Source organism: Diorhabda carinulata, chromosome 5 (assembly GCF_026250575.1).
Source record: "Diorhabda carinulata isolate Delta chromosome 5, icDioCari1.1, whole genome shotgun sequence".
In the NCBI taxonomy this organism is placed as follows: domain Eukaryota; kingdom Metazoa; phylum Arthropoda; class Insecta; order Coleoptera; family Chrysomelidae; genus Diorhabda; species Diorhabda carinulata.
The window spans coordinates 13,840,877-13,859,876 of record NC_079464.1 but is presented as its reverse complement, the minus strand read 5'-3'; the positions used below and the strand labels follow the sequence as shown (position 1 = coordinate 13,859,876).

The 19,000-nt window shown below is 33.3% G+C and overlaps 2 protein-coding genes across 3 annotated transcripts; one reads left to right on the top strand and one right to left on the bottom strand.

Moving 5' to 3' along the window:
• Positions 1-381: 381 nt before the first annotated feature.
• LOC130893697 (protein Skeletor, isoforms B/C) lies at positions 382-18,114 on the top strand. 2 transcript variants are annotated; one of them, XM_057800003.1, is made up of 9 exons: positions 382-672; positions 10,514-10,733; positions 10,866-11,213; positions 11,272-11,446; positions 12,369-12,611; positions 14,638-14,773; positions 16,213-16,503; positions 16,559-16,813; positions 17,790-18,114. In XM_057800003.1, exons 1-9 carry the CDS (start codon positions 624-626, stop codon positions 18,107-18,109), a joined length of 2,037 nt encoding a protein of 678 aa, XP_057655986.1. In that variant the 5' UTR covers positions 382-623; the 3' UTR covers positions 18,110-18,114. The 2 variants fall into 2 exon arrangements, with proteins under 2 accessions (XP_057655986.1, XP_057655987.1); XM_057800004.1 differs by lacking the exon at positions 382-672 and adding an exon at positions 9,283-9,563.
• Positions 5,788-8,898, bottom strand: LOC130893699 (cell division cycle-associated protein 7-like). Its single transcript, XM_057800005.1, has 5 exons — positions 8,760-8,898; positions 7,912-8,662; positions 7,512-7,811; positions 6,798-6,985; positions 5,788-6,023 (listed from the first exon to the last, which is right to left on the bottom strand). The coding sequence occupies exons 1-5, from the start codon at positions 8,812-8,814 to the stop codon at positions 5,854-5,856; spliced, it is 1,464 nt and encodes a 487-aa protein (XP_057655988.1). The 5' UTR covers positions 8,815-8,898; the 3' UTR covers positions 5,788-5,853.
• Positions 18,115-19,000: the final 886 nt, after the last annotated feature.

Here is a 19,000-nt window from a genome sequence, read left to right as displayed (position 1 = left end):
TCTATGAAATTTTCAAAATATGTTAACGGATCATTAGGAGTAAAATTTATTTCTTCTATTTTTGATTCTTTTTCCAAGGCTCTACCCATTACAGACATTTTCCTCCGTATGATTTAAATTAGTACGTACGAAATTTATAGCAATTTTGTGAAGTTACATACTTAAATGTGAAATTTTCACAGATATGCATTTATTATATATGCAAATAATAATTTTTACCTGCCAGTGAAAGACATACTTAATTTCATATATGAAAATGTATACGCCCCTCCCCCAATCGCCAATATTCGCCTAAAGAATCAAGATTATTCCAATCTGTTATACAACATATAATACAGTGGCACCGAGAACATCTTTACTAAACATGCCGTACCATTTATTAGTATGTGTGGTTCATTTGGAATATGTACCTCGAGAATACTAATGACAACGGCTGAACGGTCGATAATCTCTTTGACTAAACGTCGAAGGTATTCAACCTTGGCGTAAGTAGAAACTACAAAGACTCATTTAGAAAGTTCTTGTCTTAGTAAACGTGCAACAAATGTTGAACTACATTATAGATACGAACTGTGATTATAGAATAAAAAACAAATTAAAAAAATGAACATATTGGATTTAAGATGAAAATTATGTGGAAAGTTTTATTGGCGTTTTCTTTTATCATTCATGGTAAGTACCGTTTGTATGTGTGACTAATAGAATTTTGAAGAATTAAAATTTGGTTATATTTCATGAATATACGTGTATGAATGGAATAATAATAATAAATTAGTAAACATTGAACATGTATATCTCGTTTCCATATAATATGATAAAATGGAAATTGTTAGTATATTTTCTACTTGGAATTAGTTAGAACTCATTCCATGAAAGTTTATCATAATAAGAGGTGGATGATCTGGGATAATAACCCAGACATATTAAAATAATAAAATTTTACAAATCGATGTTTTGACTGTTCAAAAACGGTTTTGTTTGAACTGATGTGTGAGATCTCGTTCGCTCTAATGTAACGACAGTGACCTGTCCAGTTATTCCGAAAAAACAGGCGACCATTTGCCACTAGGTGCTTTGTGCGCGAACAACTTTTGTCAGATTTGGCTCGTCTTAGAAGAACCATACAGACGATTGTTTAGTTTCGGGTTCATATACAAAGATCCAAGATTTATAGGCTGACACGATCTTATAATAGAACGTGTCCAGGGAAACTAGAATCCTCACTTAATTTTAAGGATTGTAAATTGAAAATGGTTCTAATTAATATTCAGTCTATAGGCAACAAAACGAACAAGTTGTAATTGTTTTTGGAAAAGTTGGGGTTCCCGCTGATAGTCGCTATTACTGTACACTGGCTACATGAAATGAACCAAAAGTCGAAGTGAGTTAATCGTTATACTGCTGTGGGTTTAATCCACGTCAAAAGTCATAGAAAAAGTTCGCGATTTAATCCCATTTTTTGACCAAGAAGAAGGTTTAAGGTATCTGTTAACAACTCAAATAGTACTCGTATGACAACACGTCCACAATTAAAAATGTCATACTTTCTGATGACAATGACAGATTTGACATATTCACATAGGGGTTGTTATGTCAATACTTAAATAGCAACCATCGTATAATTCTTATCGTAACAATTATTTTATTTGATATAAATACTTTAGTTTTTTCATAAAATAACAGTGGTGCCAGTAATCTAGTATTATAGTATGGCAGCTCATTACAGAGAGTAATCACGTGCATAGTGCGTGAGAGAGAAATTGTAAACCTGAATCACACCATACACAACACTAAAAGGTATTTAGTGGCAAATTTGAATTGAATTTTAAATACTTTATTTTAATATCATATCATAAAATAATACTTTTATTTATCAATTGCATAGGATTCATACATTAAAATCTTCGTTCACTTAGTCAACTACTAAATGTTATACCTACATATTTCACACGTTGCCTTGATTTTTTTAAAAGTATCTATAAATATATATAATTATTATTTGAATCGTAATTTTGTTTTCCCTAACCTTAAATAGCTAGACGGTTATTCAAATTTATGGTATATTAATAGGGTTCACACCAGCAATGAAAATTTAATGGTCCAAAAGGACCACCTAAGTTATGATTTAGTGGTCCAGAAATATAACGTGGTAGACAAAAGTAAAAAAAATAACGTATGCATGCTACACACACATTTATACATATTTTTACGGCATATATAAATTCTTTTATGCAAAAACAGCACAGTAAATATAAAACATAGGTTTTTTTTAAATATTTTGGGCGACAAATTTGTCGTCGATGTGTATGATTTTGGCGACATTTGTTGATGATTTGGCGACAATTGTCGCTATGTCGCCATGCTGGCGTGAACCCTATATATTAAATAAAAATGTAAGGGTACCTAATACTGTAAAGTAATATCTAAGAAAGAAATGTCGTGCTATATGTTTTATCCAAATAAGTATCAAAGGTTATAAAGTAAATTCATACAAAAAGATAAATAATAATAATAATCTTTATAAACAACACAAGGTCCTTTCCTGAATAAATTCTTTGTTTTCAAAAAAGATGGTTGAGAGAGATATAAGGGCGGATGAATTTTTATTTTAATCTAAATCGGAATCTGATTCCGACGAGGATTAATCAGCTCTTAAATTTATTATTGGAGGTTCCACTTGTTTTTCCATTAAATTATCAATGTCCCACATTTTATTTCGAAAAAAAGCGGACATTTTGGATTGCCTTACTCCAATTGGTTTGGGTAACATTATTTAAAGCTTTAGTAAATAAAGTTTGGACATCACTAATTTTAAATGTTGTGTTTTTCCTTGTCACCTCACCCTTAATTTGTGCCCATTTAAGTTCAATTGGGTTGAATTCACAATGGTAAGGTGGCAATCGTAAAACAATTTTATTTTTCTCTTTGGCCATCTCATCAACGACATATCTTTGGACTAATGGCCGATTCTCTTTAACCAATGCCAGAAGTTCTGCCCGCACCGTATTGTTTTCAAAATTAATATTTCGTTCCCTTAACCACTGTTGTATGTCCGCTTTTCTTGTGGAACTTGTGGGACACTGGTCTAATTTTCTGAAATGGTAGGATGCATTGTCCATTACAATGACTGACCCGTCCTCAAGTTTATTTAAAATTCACTTAAACCAACCCTCGAACCTATCTGAGTTCATCTCCTCATGATAATCACCCGTTTTCTTGGATTGAAACATCCATTCTCTACAAAACCATTTTCGGAGCTAATATGTAAGATTATTAATCTTTGTCCTTTGCCCGTCGGGTTTTTAAGCCCGTTGAAAAGCCACGGATAAATGCATCTCGTGCACTTAAGACTGTAGTATCAGTCCACACTTTGTTCACCGTGTGACCGGCATTTACCCAAGTCTCGTCAAGATAATATATTTTTCTTCCTTCCTCCTCGAATTTTTTAATATCCCTTAGAAATCTTCTTCTCCTATTAATTATTTCGTTTTTTTCTTTCAAAACACAGTTCCTAGAACGGCCCTTGAAACTGCAATGAACAAAATATTTCATTATTTAATTGGTAGTTTAATTTTAAGTTTGAACATACCGGAAATTAAGCGAGTGGAGTAAAGTTTTCAGGGTTGTTTTTTTTAAGTTCGGCAAATCTTCATGTTGTTCAATAGCCATCATTATTTTTTGGACAGTTGGCAATTCGTTGATTAAGAAAAAGGAATGTACGATTCTTCAAATCGCCGCCTTCTGTTCGTCATTTATATTATCCAATATGGGCTTGGGTCTAGAATATTCTTTAGGTTTCGTCAGAATGTTTTCCTTGTGTTCTTTAAGGACTTTATATACTGATGCATTACTTGAACCTAAAATAATGACGTAATATTAAGCCATGTGCTTATCTATATATTTAAAATAATACGGTAACTCAAACTACTCCTTTATTACTGAATTAATTTACATGCGGTAGACTAATTGCATTGATTACTTACCCGTTGCCATAGCTACAAATTCAACGTGTTGAGATTTAGTCTCGCTTGGGTTTTGTAGCAGATTTGCCTTGAAGATATTTGTAATCATTATTTTCTCCTCTAATAACAGATGCCTTTGCACCCTTTTTTAGGAGGTGACAGTGGTGGCATTGCCATCAAATCATCTGTAGTCCATCCATAGAATTTCGGGTCAAATTACCTGTACAGAAATCCAATCTACCAAAGTCTTTAAAAAGACTGATTTGTAAAACAGATAATAAACACTTAAAGACATCTAATCGAAGACGTAACAGCAAAAAGGCACAAAGATGAGTGAGTCATGAACTCAACAAGAATTTGTAAAATGCATATACAATTATAGTAAAGCGATGCGCATTTGAATGTGACATGCTTCCTCAAGTCACGCCCACAGCCAGGCGGAAGATTTGAAACTACCAAAATGTTTTGCAGAATAAGAACTAGTTCTTGCAGCTGTTACATGAACGACCTTGATAAATCAGAAAAATAATTTTCCCCGAAGGTAGTGCAAGATCGTGATGTGAAGGAACTTATCGGTATTTTTAGGGATGGAAATGACCTAACCGTAATTGTTGACCACCGGATGATCACATTCCATTGTCATTGTGACTCTTGTCGTCTTAGCGTTTTATTGATGGGATTTAAAAACAGTGCCACTTTTATCCAATATGTACACATTATAGTCTTGGAATATTTTTTTACCCTCACTAACCAAAAGATTGCAACTACAATAAAAACAATAACTTGGTTGCAATGAGGAAAATCGCTCCAGTTTTTATAAATAATAAATATTTATTATGCTTTGTATCCTCACATGCATTTTGTCAAAATTCTAAGAGTATTAAAACAATGACGCATTTAGAAATATTGATATTTTTTTATGTTTATGGACCTTTTATTAAAAAATAAGTAGCTAAACTGGTGAAATAATTAGCCAATTATTAGTACGCAAGGCGTTGTTGATTTTTGTATTTTTAATAACCATAATAAAGTTTATTGTTCTGAATTCCATAAAAAGCTTTGAACTATGTGGGATTCTGCAGGATCTCGCTGTTATGAAGTCAATCCAGCAAAAATCCCGCGGGATTGCAATCTCTACTTGTACGTCCCAACTATCGACCATAAGTTTCCAGAGGTTGGCCACAGTTTTATGGATATTGATAGTGACTTTGGCGCTGTAGAAAAAGCCTAAACACAAAACATTTACACAGTTGATCAGTATAGAAAGGTGGAGAAGGAAGAGAGGAAAGAAGTTAATATAAACCTATACAACAGGACAAAACGAAATTTTTTTTTGTTCAGTTGAATAAGTGAAGATCTATAGAAAGCATAAAAATTGATAATATTATTTTTATTCCAGAGAAGAGGATTTTATGTTAAGGTCATTCGATCTGAGAGTGATTAGTAATACCTAATATTGTATATTATTTTCTATAAATAAATATAAGTTAATCCCTTTTTGATTCATCATTACTTCATATAAAAAAATAAATTTTCATGTATGACGGTTTTAACTCGTTTTTTGCGAAAAAATTAGAAGACAAACTGGTAATACAAAAAATGAGGATACCTGAACGGTCATTTTAAAAATAATTTTATTTTATTAACTCGATTCAAGAAATTACTCCATAAATATAATTTTCACCTTTAATATCTCAAAATGGCTTCAATTGTTTTCAGATAATTTTGTCTCTGCTCTCTTCTATCAAATATCACAAACAATTACTAAAAATATGAAGAGAAACTAAAAATTACAGGAATGTGAATATTCTTCAAAACCAAAATACTTTTTATAAAATTTATTATCTCTTAACTATCTTACTATGCCCAAATTAAAAGTTTACAAAAAAGTTTAATTCAAAATTAGTTTTTTTTCAAGTAAATCAATTACACTTTTGAATTTTTCTACATCAGTTGAGGGTCCAAGAAAATATTTGATCTCCATACCCATTTGAGCATATTCCAAATTGTTAGAAAAACCTAACAATTTATTGGGATCTTTCGCCTCATCAGAGTAATCCCCTAAAAACAACATATTGTCAGAATTCTCAATGAACTTGAATATTCAAACATTTGGACAAAATTTTGTTTCAATTCCTTATTTCTTTTGATATGTTTACACTTCTAATGTTGTTGATTTTAGGTCTCTTAGATTTAAAATTAACCTTTTATAATTTTTCAAATACTGGTAAGAATTTTATGAACTAATTCCAAATTAGAAGAGACCTAAAATCAACAACATTTAGAAGCATAAAAATGTTTTTTTGAAAATGGCAGTAAACTGAAACATCAATGCAGATCAATCGATAGAAATCTGCAGTTAATCGCTTTTTGAGCACATTAGACTAGGAAAAAGAGAGGACACATAACTTTCAAAAGTTTTCAAACCACAATTTTTAAAGATTTGGCATACCAATCAACTTGTCCATCAGGATCTAAAAGCGAGACAGCAGCAGATATAATTATTGCCAGTTATTCATTGCCTCTTTTTCTTGTTTATTTCACTTAGTTTTCTAATTTTCGTTTTTAAGTCACAAAATACTAAATAAAATTCGACCTAAGGAATTTGTTCAATTTACTTAGTAGTAGCCATTATGCAGAGGCAAGAGACTTGAATTAAATACAATATTAATGTATGAAATATTTTGACTTTGCAAAAAAACTCAGGCACATTGTCTTCCACCTTGTCGAACTGCCTTTAAGAGAATGGCTTCAAAATTCGCAATTATATTTAGTATAAAAATTTGTTCAAAGTGTATAATAATAAATATATCATGTATCCGTATTTGTTCTTACCTTCGCCCCGAAGGCTATCCAAAAAATCCTTAACTGATTTGTGGCCAGTTCTTTGAGCAATAGGAGCTAGAATTCCCGTTGGTCTTTTACCAGCCTTGCTTCTGCAGAAAGAACAGTTACAAATTTGACGGCAAACGGGGCACCGCCAATTTGGATCTCTCAAAGCTATAGCAGCATTTTCACCATACCTACAAAAATTTTTCACAACATTGTATGTCTCTGCTTAATAAATTGGAACGCAACAACTGTAGAGTCGTTCTGGTTTTAGCATTTTTTGCTAACTTCATTATTAAAATAAAAACTATTTGAACCTTTAGGAAATACCAATTCATTGAAAACTTCAATAACATGCTACCTTAAATGCAAGCATCTACTTCCTTCAGTAGCAATTTTTTGCACATGGTGTGATGTAAGATGGTACAATAATAATCTCTACAAGGATAGAGGAAGGCTCGAGGATAGAATGTTGTTTGACTGGGTAAAATACAAAATGTATACAATTTCAGTTTTATTTTGAACCTTACCCATGTTTCTTGTGTATTCTGCAGTATGCCTGGGTAAACATGGGTTTAACCATTAAACTAACTATACCCATAACATACAGACAAAACATGTACAAATAATATCTTCCTCTACTTGTTATGGAGATCTTAAGCTAGTGCTAATTTGTGATAATACATACATACGAGTTATATGGTGTCAAAAAGAACTTACCTATTTTCTAAGCAAACACCACAAAACTGTCCTCGAACACCTACACAAAACTTATCTCTGCAAAATGTCTTTGTATCTGTTGTTTTTTGTCGGCACTGATGGCAACTAGTACCGTTCGTTGAATACTGTTTTTGAGATACTTTCCAAGCTATATTTTTAATCATACTCTCAGTTACATCTTCTACATTCAAAAATGTTGTTCTTTCCGTAACTTTTGACCTTTGGTTATTTTTATTTCTCGGTTTATGTATAACTCTTTCAAGGTCTGTATACTCATAATCATCATCAGATGAATTTGTCCTGAAAAAAATATGTGTAAAATAAGTTATTTTGAAGTATTGAAATATATATATATATACATATATATATATATAATAATATATGTAATAAAAAACCTTACATCCTTCTTTTTTTTCTATATGAACATCCACCTTCATCTACAAGATCACTGTATGTGAATATTGGTTGTTTGTCCTGCAATCTTAAGGATTTCCTCTGTTCTACAGGAACATGTCCCTTGAATCGAAAATTTTGATCAGTGTGTCTTCTCTTTGTTTTACGTTTTTTAGTTAAATATGTTTTTTCTTGTGTCTGTTTAAATAATCCAATATTTTCTGCAGCTTCAGCAAACTCTGGATCATTAAGGAATGATGCCAAGAAAGCGTCCCTTTCCTCAATGTTTTTTTGTCTTAATTTCAAAGCTTCACAAATAGGGGAATTAGAAAAGCTTCTACTTGAATCTAAATCTGAATCGTTTTCTTGTTTTGATTGGTTTATATTCACATTAGACGATTTCTTCTTTTTGGGTGTATTGAAATTAGAGTTATCCTCAGTTGTGTTTGTTTGTTTCGCTTTACTAAATAAACCCGAAGCTTTAATTTTTATTTTATTTTTGAATACTAAGTTTTCCAATTCATTTTCTGATAACTCTGAGATATCTGATTCTTCATTCGATGATTGTTTTAATTTTGAAGATTCTAATGTTTCATCACTAAAATCTATAGTTTTAGACGAAATATTTATTTTTGATATTTCAGATTCCTGTTGATCATTTAGCATTGATAAATCGTTCTTATTGTAATTTATTTTAGGTATATCTTGGAATAGAATGGACGGCTGAGATTTTGTGGGACTATTTATCATGTTTGGCGCTGTAAATCAAAGCATTGATTGAAAATAAATTGTAACAAATAATATGTTACATATGACAACAGGATGATGCAAATACATTCGAAATATTACACTTACGTGCTCTTTGTACTTGTGGTGAACTATTCTCTTTATTTTCAGATAACTCAATCATGTTTTTGCTAACCGTTTAAAAACTGTAACCTCAATATTAAAAGTTCATGTTTCTAAAATTCTGGCGCGAAAATATACGTCTGTCAATTGTCTTCGAAGGCAATTTTTCATGAACTATTTATGACAATTCGTTAAATTGCATAACGAATCGATGAGATTTGAATTGCGGAGACGAAACTATAAATAAAAACGACAAATATAAGATATGAACAGTTCATAAACTGATTTAGGATAACTATTTATAATATAACTAATAACTCCAAACGATAACAAACTATAGTTTATACAGGGTGCTCCTAAACTCGATACAAAAAATTCGGGAGTATATGACGTGAAAATAATGTTGTGACGTAAAAAAATTATCTTATTTTATTATAGGCCTTTAAAGTTGCGAAATCAGATCTTATATTTAAGTATATTTTGTAAATTATATATTCGAACATTATGAATTTTTAATGGGTGATACGTACGACCATGTAGTCCATACTTGACAGAATAAATAGTTATACTACTATCTAAAGGCCAGAGGTTAACAATGGTTAACAATCCGTAATTTTGACAGGGTCAACCTATACAATATAAAAATGAATTTTTCGATCCATTTTTTTACAAAAAGGTACTCTTTGTGTAACTAATTTATGGTTTAGGAGATATGTGGATTTTTACATCGTTCGCCATAAATAAACATTCTGAGGAAAATTATTATAAACTGTAATTATTTAATGAAAATACGTACAGGAGGTACTGAAGGTATTGAAACACAATCAAACATTCGTAATTGTATTGCATACTGTTGAACATCGTGTAACTTACATAAGGAAAAGGTGAAACGTAGAAAAATTTTGTTGCTTAGCTTACAACTTATCAAATTAAAAGCAAAAATATAAATACTTTAATAAATTTTCGAATTGGGCACCTTGCACTTCTCCACACTTCCGGTTTCACACGAGACGGTTTTATTAATTCCCATAATTCACATTTATGGGCAGACGAAAAACCTGACGCTACAGTTCAAACAAAGAATCAACATCTATTTTGTGTTAATGTGTAGACAGGTAGAGGGTAATAATTTAGTAGGTCCATATTTTTTTGATAATAACCTGTATGGCGATTTCCCATCCATGTTATGGGATATTTCTTTAAGCATTCGCAGAGACATGTAGTTCATCTACGATAGAGCCTCTCCTCACTTCTATTTACCTAGCCACCACGTGTCCCTGTATTGAATACAATGGATTCATTCTTTAGGGGGGATCTTAAAAGGTAAACACAAGAAACGAAATTATTTATAGAATAAACTTCCATTGTGATGCTATGAGGCAGAATCTTGGAAAGCTCTTCCAAGTTCAAAGAAATATCCTCCGTAAACTATCTTTAGATTGTAAAGGTTGTCTCTGTAAGATTACTAACCATTGGGCAAGAGTGGCCCCTGGCCTTAAGATAAAAGTCTAGAATTATTTATTCCATCAAGCATGGACGTACGTAATCATCCATTAAAAATTTATAATGTTGGAATGTATAGTTTAGAAAATATAAGTTCTGTTTTCGCAATCTCGAAAGCCTTTTTTCTATTTCACAGTATTATTTTCATTCATCTACTCACTAGCGAATTTTTTGCATCAATTCCCAGAACACTCTGTATATTTATTACGAAAGTAGCCCTCAAGTTTTTTTATAACATACAAAAAATGTATATCTAGGATATTGTCAAGATGAAGATGGCCCCTACAAAGGAAAATACTTGGGTAAATTGAATTCCTATCATCACCAAGTCTCAGGTGATGTTTATGCTGTAAATGACTGGACCTTGTTACTGACTTCCTTTAGTTACGATGGCAATGGAGCAGATACTTTTTTTTGGGCAGGTGCTGCCAACAGACCAGGTCCCCAAGGATTTATTGTGCCGGATTCTAATGGAAAGTAAGAAAAACATTATCACAATAATTATCTATTCATATAACAGATTTTTCAAACGTTTCATGTCCTAGAGACAGAATTAGATTTTTCAATATGCTATTTTATACGAAAAGAAATGTTTTCAATGTTTTTCAGGACCAACGTATTAGAGCGTTACTTCAACAAAGATTTCACTTTAATACTTCCGGATAAAAAAAAGATAACAGATATCAAATGGTTTGCTATCTATGATATTTGGAGCCAAAATACGTTCGGTGACATTTACATCCCCGAGGGATTTGAGCCTCCAACAGTTCAAAGAGTGGCATCGTTAATAGGGAAAGTTAATGAAATAACCACAGGATCAGTGGAGATTATAGATGCCAAAAGGATCAGACTTAATCAATTTTCTTATGACGGAAAAGCAGAAAAAGCTTACTTTTGGGTCGGGGTTGGAGCTCAACCAGTCTCCAAAGGTTTCAAAGTTCCAGATGAATATGGATAGTAAATAATAGAAACCCTTTTTGGCCAGATAACCTTAAATTATTATAATTTTTTTTAGTTTGGATCCATTGAGAGCCTATAAAAACTTAACTATCACTCTAGAATTACCAGGGGATAAAACGATATTTGATATCGATTGGTTTAGTATTTTTGACCATGAAACAAATCAAAATTTAGCATCTATCATAATACCAGAAGCACTTAACGTACCACCATCGTTGATTAAAATAATTGTAAGTTCTCTTCTGTTATTATTCAGTTATAGAGCAAGAGCCCACGACAGCCGGACCTTCCTTATTTTATAAAAGCCGAAAATTTGTCTATGTGTAATTTTTTTATAGACCCCCAAGTAACATATATAAAATTCAAGTTTTATACTATGACAAAAGTATAATTAAAATTTGTTACAGTTTAGGGGTGTCTGGCAGGGGTAGCAACTGTCATAAGTGTCCGGCGGTGGAAGACGAGTTTTCTACAGCTATCCCGAAGAAAATAAAACAAAATGTAAGCTTTATACTTAATGGAAAGTAAGATACTATTTTATACAACTTTATTACCTGTTACCTGCCCAAGTAACCGCGACTCGAGTCCTATAGCGTCGTTCTTACCTGTATAGGGGACACACATAGACAAATTTTCAGCTTTTATAAGGAAATAAGGAAGGTCTGGCGGACGTGGGCACTTGGGCTATTATTTATGATCCTCATCAACAAAATCGGTTAAAATCTCATATATATATATATATATATATATATATATATATATATATATATATATATATATATATATATATAGAGTAGCTTTTTATTGGGAACGTGGCAGGGAAACACCAAAGTGGACTAACTTCAATATATTTTCCGAGCTTTCGATTACTTATGTATTCATCGTCTGGGAAATAATGAATTAAGATTTCCGGTGATTTTGCTGTTATTAAAGCTTGTAAAAATATGATAGAAATATTTCTATCAAAGTCTATTTGAATATTGAATTTTGAATTCTATGAGATGAAAAATTTTTACAAGCTCGGAAAATATATTAAAGTTAGTCCACTTTGGTGTTTCCTTGCCACGTTCCCAATAAAAAACTACTCATAATATAGCTGGCAAAGACTTTTTTACAATTCATATATATATATAAATTTAATATATTTCACAGCCTCATAAGAATGATCTTCCAAATTGCCTCCAATTACATAAAGATCTTCAAGTATCTTGGGAAGTTTTTGGTCCCCAGGTAACAATTCAGTTAGCAGGACAAGTTGAAGAAAACGAGTATATGGCGTTTGGCATATCTGGCTCCCCTGACAAGAGTCAAATGATTGGTGCTGATGTAGCAGTTGCATACATCGATGGATATAGAGGTTTTGCTACTGATTACAATATAACAGCTTTAACCCCAGTAAGTGAATGTTGTAAATACAATAAGACACCTAACATCTGAACTAAATGAGTATTCAGAAAATGAATTTTTCCTCATTAGTAACTTTTCTTTATTCGCATGTACATTAATGTGCAGGTGAATTGAAAACTTATTTGTTTAATAATTTTAAATAAGTTCTATTAAAACAGGTCTTAAATCGCGTGTCGGTAACTAAAAACAGCCTTCGACCATATCTCAGGAAAGGCCGACCACCCGGTACAACATATTTATCATACAATATGTATTGTATTTCTTTTTTATTATAATTGGTCATCACAAGTACTGGATAGTATAGATTGTAGAACAAAGTAGATATCGAAGAGAATTATTAGTCGATAATATTAACATCCATAAGGCTTTACGGGGGTTTATAATTAAAGTTTTGAAATATGGCAACAGTGATGTGAATATGTAAAATCTGACATTTATAATTGTGGACGTAATCAGAACGATGAATAAATGCGTCTTGCCCGTTCCATTAGGGCAACGTAGAACGGTCCATTTTAAATGGTACAGCAACATTTCTACTAACTTTTCGAAAAAATCAGGGAAGCCAATCATAGTAGACGAATTATTCTTCACCACACAACAGTTGTAAATGACTTCGCAATACTTTCGTCTAGATTGTTTTCCGCACTAATAAGGCTTATACGTACGAGGCATATTTTTTAAGTAAGTACCGTTTTGAGATTAAAAAAAGAAGAGCTAAGATATCGCAATAATTTTATTTGTACATGAAAGCCTGTATCTTAATCTACTCTTCTACATAATTTCCGTGAATATTGAGGCACTTGTCATACCGTGGCACCAGTTTTTGAATACCCCCCTCATAAAATTCTGCCGCCTGACTTGTTAACCACTGTATCACTACTATTTTGACTTCGTTATCGTCTTGAAGACGCTGACCACCCAGGTGTTTCTTCAAGTGCAGGAACAAATGGTAGTCGCTGGGCGCCAGATCAGAGCTGTAGGGAGGATGATCTAGAGTTTCCCATTGAAAAGATTTGATGAGATCTTTGGTCGGATTATCCACATGTGGACGAGCATTGTCATTCAGCTAAACGATACCCTTACTCAACTTGCCACGTCTTGTGTTCTGGATTGCACGACGCAGATTGTTCAATGTCTCACAATAAGACGCTGCATTGATTGTCTCATTACGAGGCCGAAACTCCACTAGCAATACTCCTTTTCTGTCCCAAAAAACGGTGCACTAATGAATGTCGCCATTCCATGGTTTGTTGTTTCGATTCTGGTGTGACAGTCAATGCACTGCTTAAACGTTGGATTTTGTGCAAATCCGTTAACACAATTTCCGGTATTCAAGTTCAAGGTCACAATGCGATACAAAACACCACGAGAATATTGAGGAAAGTAGTTGCACAATGATGAAATTGTAAAGCGTCTTTTTTCTCTCACTTTTTGCACAAAATCTTCATTAACGATCGAAGAACGCCCACACCGTTCTTCATCATGCACATTTGTGCGGCCATTTTTAAATGCTCTCATCGTTACCATTCCATCACTCATAATGTTTTGTCCATAAACCCAGATCTCACGATGAATATCGATCGGTTTTACGCCTTTAGCACTAAGAAATAGTATAACAGCCCGTAATTCACAATCGGCGGGACTCACGATTGTCGGAGGCATCTTAAACACTCAGTAAACAACGTACACAATGAAGAATCAGACTGTAATGGCGTCAGTGCGTAGATAAGTGATGTAGGTAAACAGCGCGCATGTACGGAACGCTGACCTTGGGGTTGCGGCGGCGGAATCACAAAACGGTACTTACTTAAAAAAATATGCCTCGTAATATGAGTCTTTGATAATAGGTTGTTTGGATATACAAAGTGCTATATATATTTCAAGTGCATTTTGACAAAATATATATATATATATATATATATATATATATATATATATATATATATATATATATATATAATACTGTATATTATAGATCATCTTACAATGTCATCCATTTATTACTGTGTTTCAGTGTGTTAAAGTTTTGGGCCAATATAAAGGTGTATGTAAGGATGAAATGGTAGGAGGTCAAGATAATAACCAAATGAATACTGCAGTGCGAGAAAATGGAATTAATATAATTACTTTCAGAAGAGTTTTAATATCTTGTAAGTGAATTAATTTAGTAATGTAGAAATGAGAGATTTGCTCACTTAAGCCTAAATCTAAAGTACTACAAATCACAGCAGATTGTTGTACATGAATAGAAATCGATAAAGTGAAAGTGCAGGTTTGTCTAGCTAATGTTAAAAAGTGGTTAATAGTGAGAAAGAAATTTCATATGTGACGTTTTTGATTATAAGAATGAACGACAACCTATTGGGATCGCCATTGGAAGTGAGGTACTTGTATATGATAGAATTAAGAGACAATCAAGAAAATGATTTTTGTGAGCTTGTGGTTAGTTGTGAGAAAAAATATCACTACAGATTGGAATCTTGTTCAAGTTAAATATATACTAAAAAAGGAAAATAAGACGGTTCCCAACAACTATCGCCCACTGCTTTAGTCATGGACAAAGTCGTTAATTAACAAATCTTGGGATACCTTGAGTCTGCCAACATCATCAACGACCATCAATATGGCTTCCGCAAACACAGATCAACGGGGTATAACCACCTGGCCTATGTTACCAACGTATGAACTGAAGCTATAGAGAATTATGGCAATTGAGAGCAATCGTACTTGACATATCGAAGACAGAGTTTGTCATGCCAACCTTCTAAATAAATTAAAATCGTAAGGTTAGTCTTCTTCGCTTATCAACTGGTTTAGCAGAGACCGATCGATTGAGGTCGCTATCGATGGACATACCTTACAAAAGGTTTGAGGTCAACGCTGATGTTTCCTAGGGATGCATCTTGTCACCTTCTCTCTTTCTCTTATCAATCAACGATATACTCGACAAAACTGCAATCCCGATCGCAGACTTGCCTCTGTTTTATGGATTCTACCACGGCAGATCCTCTTCCGAGCTACTGAAAACACACTGATTACACTACCACCACACCAACACTCAATTACACTATTTGACGTACATTTCAATAACCAAGTAATCGTCAAAGACTGAAGGTAAACTGACCCTCGGTCGGTAGTAGTTAGGAACCGTCCAATCTGTTAGACATAACCTCACCTAGAGCAATGTTAACAAGACTTACTCGACAAGCAGGTGTGGCTCATGGACACTGAGGTTACCTGCAGACGCTAAGAAGGTCAATTTATCGAAACTCCTTTCTCTGGAGAAGTGCAAGCCTGTGGAGTCAGCTACTAAGGTACGTCTTTACCTTACCTCAATATCCACAGGCATCTCCAAACGGCAGGCACCACTACAGTTACTCGAATGTCATTTGGTTTACCTTTTTGTGCTTGCTTTTTATGTAAAAGAAATCCTAATTATAATAAAAAACGACAAGCTATTGGAAGTTTAATAATTGTATGTAGGAAGTAGTTAGAAATTAGAGTTTTTGGAGATGTGATTATTAGTGACTACTAAGATCATTGTATTTAAGGTATTTGCATCATCTTTATATATTTTTACAAATTGCAGCTGATTCGGGAGATAAAGAATTCCCTGCGGAAGGATCCATGTATGCTATTTGGGGAATAGGAAAGCTAAATGAAATGAAAGAACCAGCTTTTCACGACCTATATTCAAAGACTGATATAAAAATTGAAGTAACCCCTAAAGAACCGCAAAATAACTGTTTCTCATTCACAAGGTCGAAGGTGGAATCACCGGAGCCTTGGAAGAAAGGACAAATATTTGATAAAACTATTAGAATTTTCAACTCATATATTGGACCTTCTGGAGGTAAAAAAGGATATCAGGCCATAACAGGTAACACAATTCAATTACACATACACTCCTGATTAAAAATCAATTCATATTTCAGGTCATTCATCAACAGCTCTAGCATGGTACATAAACGGACTCCTGGCTCCTGAGATTTGGTTAAGACGTGGTCTTTCTTATGCATTTAAAGTATATGGTGGCAACGACCCTCACAGTCCCGAGTATTATCATCCTCTCATCATAACAGATGAACCTCATGGTGGATTTGACAGGCTTACTGACGAAGCACAATCAAAAATCAGAGTATTAGTCGGAGTAGAATATTCCAGAAGAGGAAGACCGAGACCAACCACATGTAAATAAACTTAATTTTGGCCCGGCACTATTCTTGGTGATTCTTATGTAAAAACATCGTCCTGAGTCCTCAAATATAACCATTTTCGAGGGAAAACCGCATTGGAGCTGGAAACAATTATTTTCTTACATCTCCTTTATGTCAACAAAGTATGCAACTGGAATTGATCAAAGTCATTCCAATTTGCCAACAGGACAAGTTTTAAGATTTTTTTCGCCGAATCGATAAACAGTCTCCATTTGTCTAGGTCACATGGCATCTTTAGCTCTGTCGTTTTGAATTGGCATTAGGGCAGAACACTAGGCCATCAGCTTCGTTTACATCTTTTATTTGATTCCATTCGTTTTGGTGTCAAGTTTAAGTAAGACAATGGTTTCTGCCACAACTCAATTGGGTGAGATAGAGCAACTGTGGAGGCCAAATCATTACTTTCAATACATTCTTCCTTTTCAAATACTCCTCTCTGTTCATATTAAAGGAATGTTTGGGATCGTTGCTATGCTAGTAGTTAAATTTTTTTGCCGAGCAAGCGCTACTGGAAAGAACATACTACATTTTCCTTCAATATTCTTAGATAGCCTTCCTTCTTTACAATCCCCTCAAACCACCACCGAGCTTCCGAAGTCTTTTACGGTGAAATTACACATGGATCTAACATCCGTTCTTCCTTATTTGACCTGCGCCCAATACTCGTCTATTATACCCTCAAACTTTGACTTATGAAACTCTTTCCCACTCTTTATGGGTCCAATTTTTATGATCTTTAGCCAATTACAACCTCTTAATTTTATGATAGTGTCTTGAGACCAGTTTCTTTCTCTTTTGAATTGGACAGATATGCTTATGGTGTTTTCTCTTTTAAATTAATTTTTTCTGCTGTTATTCACCAAAGTTAGAATTTAAGAAGAAATAGGATTCAATATATTGACATAATCATTAGTACTTCAAGAATATTGAGTTTTATTTTTTTTTTCAGCCGGTACACTGTGTTTATCAAAACATAAAACGAATCAAGACAGAAGACTGGACGACGATTATGAATCCTTCAAAAAATTCAATCGATCTCTAACATATTATTGTGAAAAAGGCGATCCTGGAGTTCTAGAGTTCACTCCCAATACATCTTGGCCCGATATAGTGTATTACAACTCATTTACGCAAGCAAATATGGGTTGGAAAATACACATCGTGGATAGTTTCAATCAAAGAACTTCTTCCAGTAGTTTGAAAATTGAATATCACGGATTTGTTATTATCGCCTTGCTCTTGATTAGCTTTTTTACAATAAACATTTAGAAAATTATGTGATTTTAATGTAAAGTTTAGTGAAACAGCAAAAACCTGCAATGTCTCCATTGTCATAAATCATTGTTTTAATAAATGTGTTAAATCACTTCATTAAATTATTGTGTTTCTTAACTAATTTTATCTGTCATAGGAAACATCTACTTAATTTTACACAAATCAGATGAATTTGTACTGAATACACTGTTTACACCACCACTCACAATTACACTGTTTGGCGCGCGTTTCGTTAACGAAGTCATCGTCTTCAGAGACTGAAGGTAAAGTCGCGTCAAACAGTGTTATTAGGAATGTTGGTGTAAACAGTGTATTCAGTATAAATATCGCCAATGGTTCCAGAAATTCCAAATAGTTACTGATGAATTTGGATATTTATTTCCCCCTTGCCGATGCAGATCCAAGTCTGTTTTACGAAAATAACTCAGTTCAGTTTAATTGACAAATGACTGAAAAGTTTGAGGATAGATTTATTTGTTTTATGATCAGTGCCTACTGGTTATATCGTGGTTCAGATTTGCGAATATATTTTTATTTCACATTTGTATTGACAAGTGCATTTTGGGTTAAAATACAATGAGCTGAATGAATGATCGCAGTGCACTTCCCTGTGGAACTCCTGACATAATTGGATGTACAGTGGTGATGTAGTCTTGGATTTTGGCTCGAAAGGTTTTTCCTGATTTTGTATAGTAGTTCATCGTACCAGACCTTGTCGAATGTCTAGGCGATATCTAAAAAGGCAGTCGAACAGTATTCTTTATCTTCAAAAGATTAGTATACCTTTATTACAACTTTAGAAACGGTTCTATTTTCTCAATCAAAAGTTTTTTAAGAAGTTTTAACATAACTGGTAATAAACTTATTGGTCTGTAAGATGTAGTG

Bases quoted from the DNA above. Each gene is read 5' to 3' on its own strand.
- LOC130893697 (XM_057800003.1), top strand. From the start codon at position 624: ATGAAAATTATGTGGAAAGTTTTATTGGCGTTTTCTTTTATCATTCAT. The intron at 673-10,513 runs GTAAGTACCGTT...ATGTATATCTAG, and splicing joins GTTTTCTTTTATCATTCATG to GATATTGTCAAGATGAAGAT. The intron at 14,774-16,212 runs GTAAGTGAATTA...TACAAATTGCAG, and splicing joins CAGAAGAGTTTTAATATCTT to CTGATTCGGGAGATAAAGAA.
- LOC130893699 (XM_057800005.1), bottom strand. From the start codon at position 8,814: ATGATTGAGTTATCTGAAAATAAAGAGAATAGTTCACCACAAGTACAA. The intron at 7,812-7,911 runs GTAAGGTTTTTT...TATTTTTTTCAG, and splicing joins TATAGAAAAAAAAGAAGGAT to GACAAATTCATCTGATGATG. The intron at 6,024-6,797 runs GTAAGAACAAAT...TGTTGTTTTTAG, and splicing joins GGATAGCCTTCGGGGCGAAG to GGGATTACTCTGATGAGGCG.